Source organism: Rosa rugosa, chromosome 2, assembly GCF_958449725.1.
Source record: "Rosa rugosa chromosome 2, drRosRugo1.1, whole genome shotgun sequence".
Classification (NCBI taxonomy): Eukaryota; Viridiplantae; Streptophyta; class Magnoliopsida; order Rosales; family Rosaceae; genus Rosa; species Rosa rugosa.
The window spans coordinates 50,760,747-50,763,728 of record NC_084821.1 but is presented as its reverse complement, the minus strand read 5'-3'; the positions used below and the strand labels follow the sequence as shown (position 1 = coordinate 50,763,728).

Here is a 2,982-nt window from a genome sequence, read left to right as displayed (position 1 = left end):
TTGGTGAGTTTCCGAGTCTCCAGGCATTTAAAATTTGATAAATACCTTTACACGAATACTAACTAGTAAGCTTGAGAACTTCAAATCCTTGTTAAAACGCTGGTTAGCAAGACTTCATGGCCTTGAACTATTAAGTGAAAACATGGCAAGTGTTTGAACTTTGAAATACCAACGATGAAGTCTCTGAGCACTGAAACGTTTAGAATATGATGAATGCCTGATTACTAATTGCCAAGGTTTTCACGGTCGAAGCATATATTTAAAATGTGGTAAGTCCATATTCACATACTGGTAAGCGTTTGAGCCTAGAACTATTTGGGAGTCTTTCTTATTAGTACCTACAATAATGACTATAGGATTTTTCAAATAAACTACAATAAATATGCTCATCTACCTATTGTTCTCAAAGTTCTCATTATGTTTTTATTCTAAGGTCCTTATTGTAGACCCTTTAAAACATGTAAGTGTCTTATTGAAATCATTAAGGAGGTGTCTGATCTCGTGATAATTACCCTATTAACAACATGATAATTACCTTATTAAAACAGATTTGTCTAAGCCTCATACATAACAACCATAAATTGTATTTAGCTGTGAAAGCTTAGATAGTCCACATGTAATGGCCTATGCTGTTTGGCTCTGAAACAAAGCACCAATCTAAGGTTGTAGCTCTAGGTAGGCATAGTACGTACGTACTTAATTCCATCGAATAATGTAATAACACTATTCTCATTGTTAAGCATAGGAACAGTCATGGTAGATCACATAAAAGAAGCCAAAGATGACAGAAGAGAGGGAGCTAGCAGCTAGCTGAGAGCAGAGAGACAATTAGCGTGGACTCTAATTAGGTGATCTGGAAATGCTTGGAATTAGCAGTGTTTCCTGGGGCTGGGGATGTCATATGATATTTAGTAGTAGCCTGAGTACTTTCTGATCGGTATTGATGACTGATACCCCGGCGGCTTGAGCCCTCTCCATAAGGTTCACCTGAGCTCTTGCGGCGCCTCTCATTGTGACCTGCCAAACGTCGGCGACAGCTTCTCTTTGCTTCATCAAACTCAGCTAGCTCATGGAACCTGTGTAGTGCACAACAACATTGAAAATTAAGTTCTAAAACAGGATGACTAAATAATGACCGGATACAATTTTTATTCTTTGAAGAAATGATACTTAGATTCCGCACAATCCAAGTAACATAGGGGATGTGAATTCCATGATATTTCATATAGAACCAGTTATACATGGTTTGCTGCTGAGGATTGTGTATATCCTCCCTGTTTTATTAAATGATATAAGCGCAAGGCCGAGCCTCCTAGTTTGATTGGGTTCCGACCCCATTTCAAAATAAATATTTGCTAAACATGATTTAGCAAACTAGCATGAGGGCTGACTATGTTATTTTACCTCTGGCGAACATTTACAATACTGTTAAACCTTGATTTAATGAGATCATTCAAGCATATGCACACTATAGTACTATCTGAGCTTTTGTTTTGTTTCCTGGGAAAATGCCACTTCCAAGAGAATATAATCTGCTTAGAAAAGCAGTTAAATAGCTGTAAACCTAATGCTTTTTGTGACATGATTTAGACAGGAAATATATTTAATATACTAACTGAACTTTCAAGTTCTCCACGGATAACATGATGCCAGAACCGTAGCAAAATTATTTTCATCAACAAAGAGTTAGTGGTAAATCATACAGAAGGAGAAACAAGAAAGAAAGATGATAGATCAAAAACCTGCTGCATTGCTGACAAAACCTCTGTCGAGCCCCGGAGACGACCACAATAGCTGCCTTGGAGTGAAACTCACAAACCTTATGGCGGCGATGGTAGATCTTTGCATCACCCAAATCAGCACCACACCTATCTGCTTGACAACTCGGTGCTGAAGACGCTCCACCTCCACCTCCGCTACTGGATCCTGATTTTTTTCCAGTACTCCCAGCTGCCTTGACCTTGTGCTTCTCATTTTCTTCAAATCTTATGCTGATCAACCCGCTACCGTGGCCACTAGTCTCATCTTCGTCCGAGTCATCTTCAACTTCATCAGCATTCTTGTTGAGCATCTTTTCTTTCCAAGTTTGCCTCTCCATTGAGGAAGCTAAGCTAGCTCTAGCTCACACACAGTGTGTTGGGGAAGACTTGGAGTTATGAAGGCCATGAAGAAGGTGTATTGAATTAATAGGGTGAAAAAAGTGGAAGAGGACCACAACTACACCAACTCCATTTTATGTGACAGCGCGCGTGTCAATATCTTAAGGTGGTAAAAACTGGAATGAAACGGTGAATACACATAACAAAGACTTCAAACTAAAAGATGACAACTTTGGTTGCAATTTGTCTCAAACATGGTACAAAGCTCTTCTTTTATGGAGGAGGGTTCTTTGGTTCGACATTAATTACTTATATATGTTTCACTCATCTCTTATCATGTCAATTAACCTGTCATCATGTCAATTAACCTGTCCAGGGGGATCCTATAAAACTATCTAAAATTATCCTTTTGGGAATCGCGGATCAAACATCTGAAAAGCCATTATCTATTGTTGAGTATATTATGCAAAACACTATAAACAACACTAAGGTCCTTAATTTAAATAAAACATCACATATAAGAGCCTTCAAGGTGGTTAAGCAATAACAATATCTCTATGAGAAAAGGAGGCCGAAGAATGTGAGTCTCTAACATACGACACATGGAGCTGGCTTGTGTTAGAAGTAGAGCAAGGCGTTTTCAATCATACCCAGCTTTTGAGAGTGAGAAAGAATTTTGATTTGATAAAAGATATTACGACGGTTCTCACTATATACATTCCTAACAAATGAATCGGATTATCCACGAGTAGAATGAGACTACGTGAGAAGCAATTGTCTAACAAACAGAACTACATTGTCTATGTCAAAACACGAGTTTGATTACTTTTCCACAACACAAAGTTGTCTTTCAAACATAGAGATATTTTGTGCTTAATTTCTC

The 2,982-nt window shown here is 38.2% G+C and overlaps 1 protein-coding gene across 1 annotated transcript; it reads right to left on the bottom strand.

Annotated features, from left to right (window-relative positions):
- Nucleotides 1-566: 566 nt before the first annotated feature.
- Nucleotides 567-2,193, bottom strand: LOC133732465 (squamosa promoter-binding protein 1-like). Its single transcript, XM_062160019.1, has 2 exons — nt 1,743-2,193; nt 567-1,076 (listed from the first exon to the last, which is right to left on the bottom strand). Exons 1-2 carry the CDS (start codon nt 2,096-2,098, stop codon nt 845-847), a joined length of 588 nt encoding a protein of 195 aa, XP_062016003.1. The 5' UTR covers nt 2,099-2,193; the 3' UTR covers nt 567-844.
- Between the last annotated feature and the right edge of the window lie 789 nt (nt 2,194-2,982).

What these genes read in the sequence shown, in the direction of transcription:
- LOC133732465 (XM_062160019.1), bottom strand. Translation starts at nt 2,098, where the DNA reads ATGGAGAGGCAAACTTGGAAAGAAAAGATGCTCAACAAGAATGCTGAT. An exon ending in TTTTGTCAGCAATGCAGCAG is followed by an intron (nt 1,077 to 1,742) that starts GTTTTTGATCTA and finishes TGCACTACACAG; the next exon opens with GTTCCATGAGCTAGCTGAGT.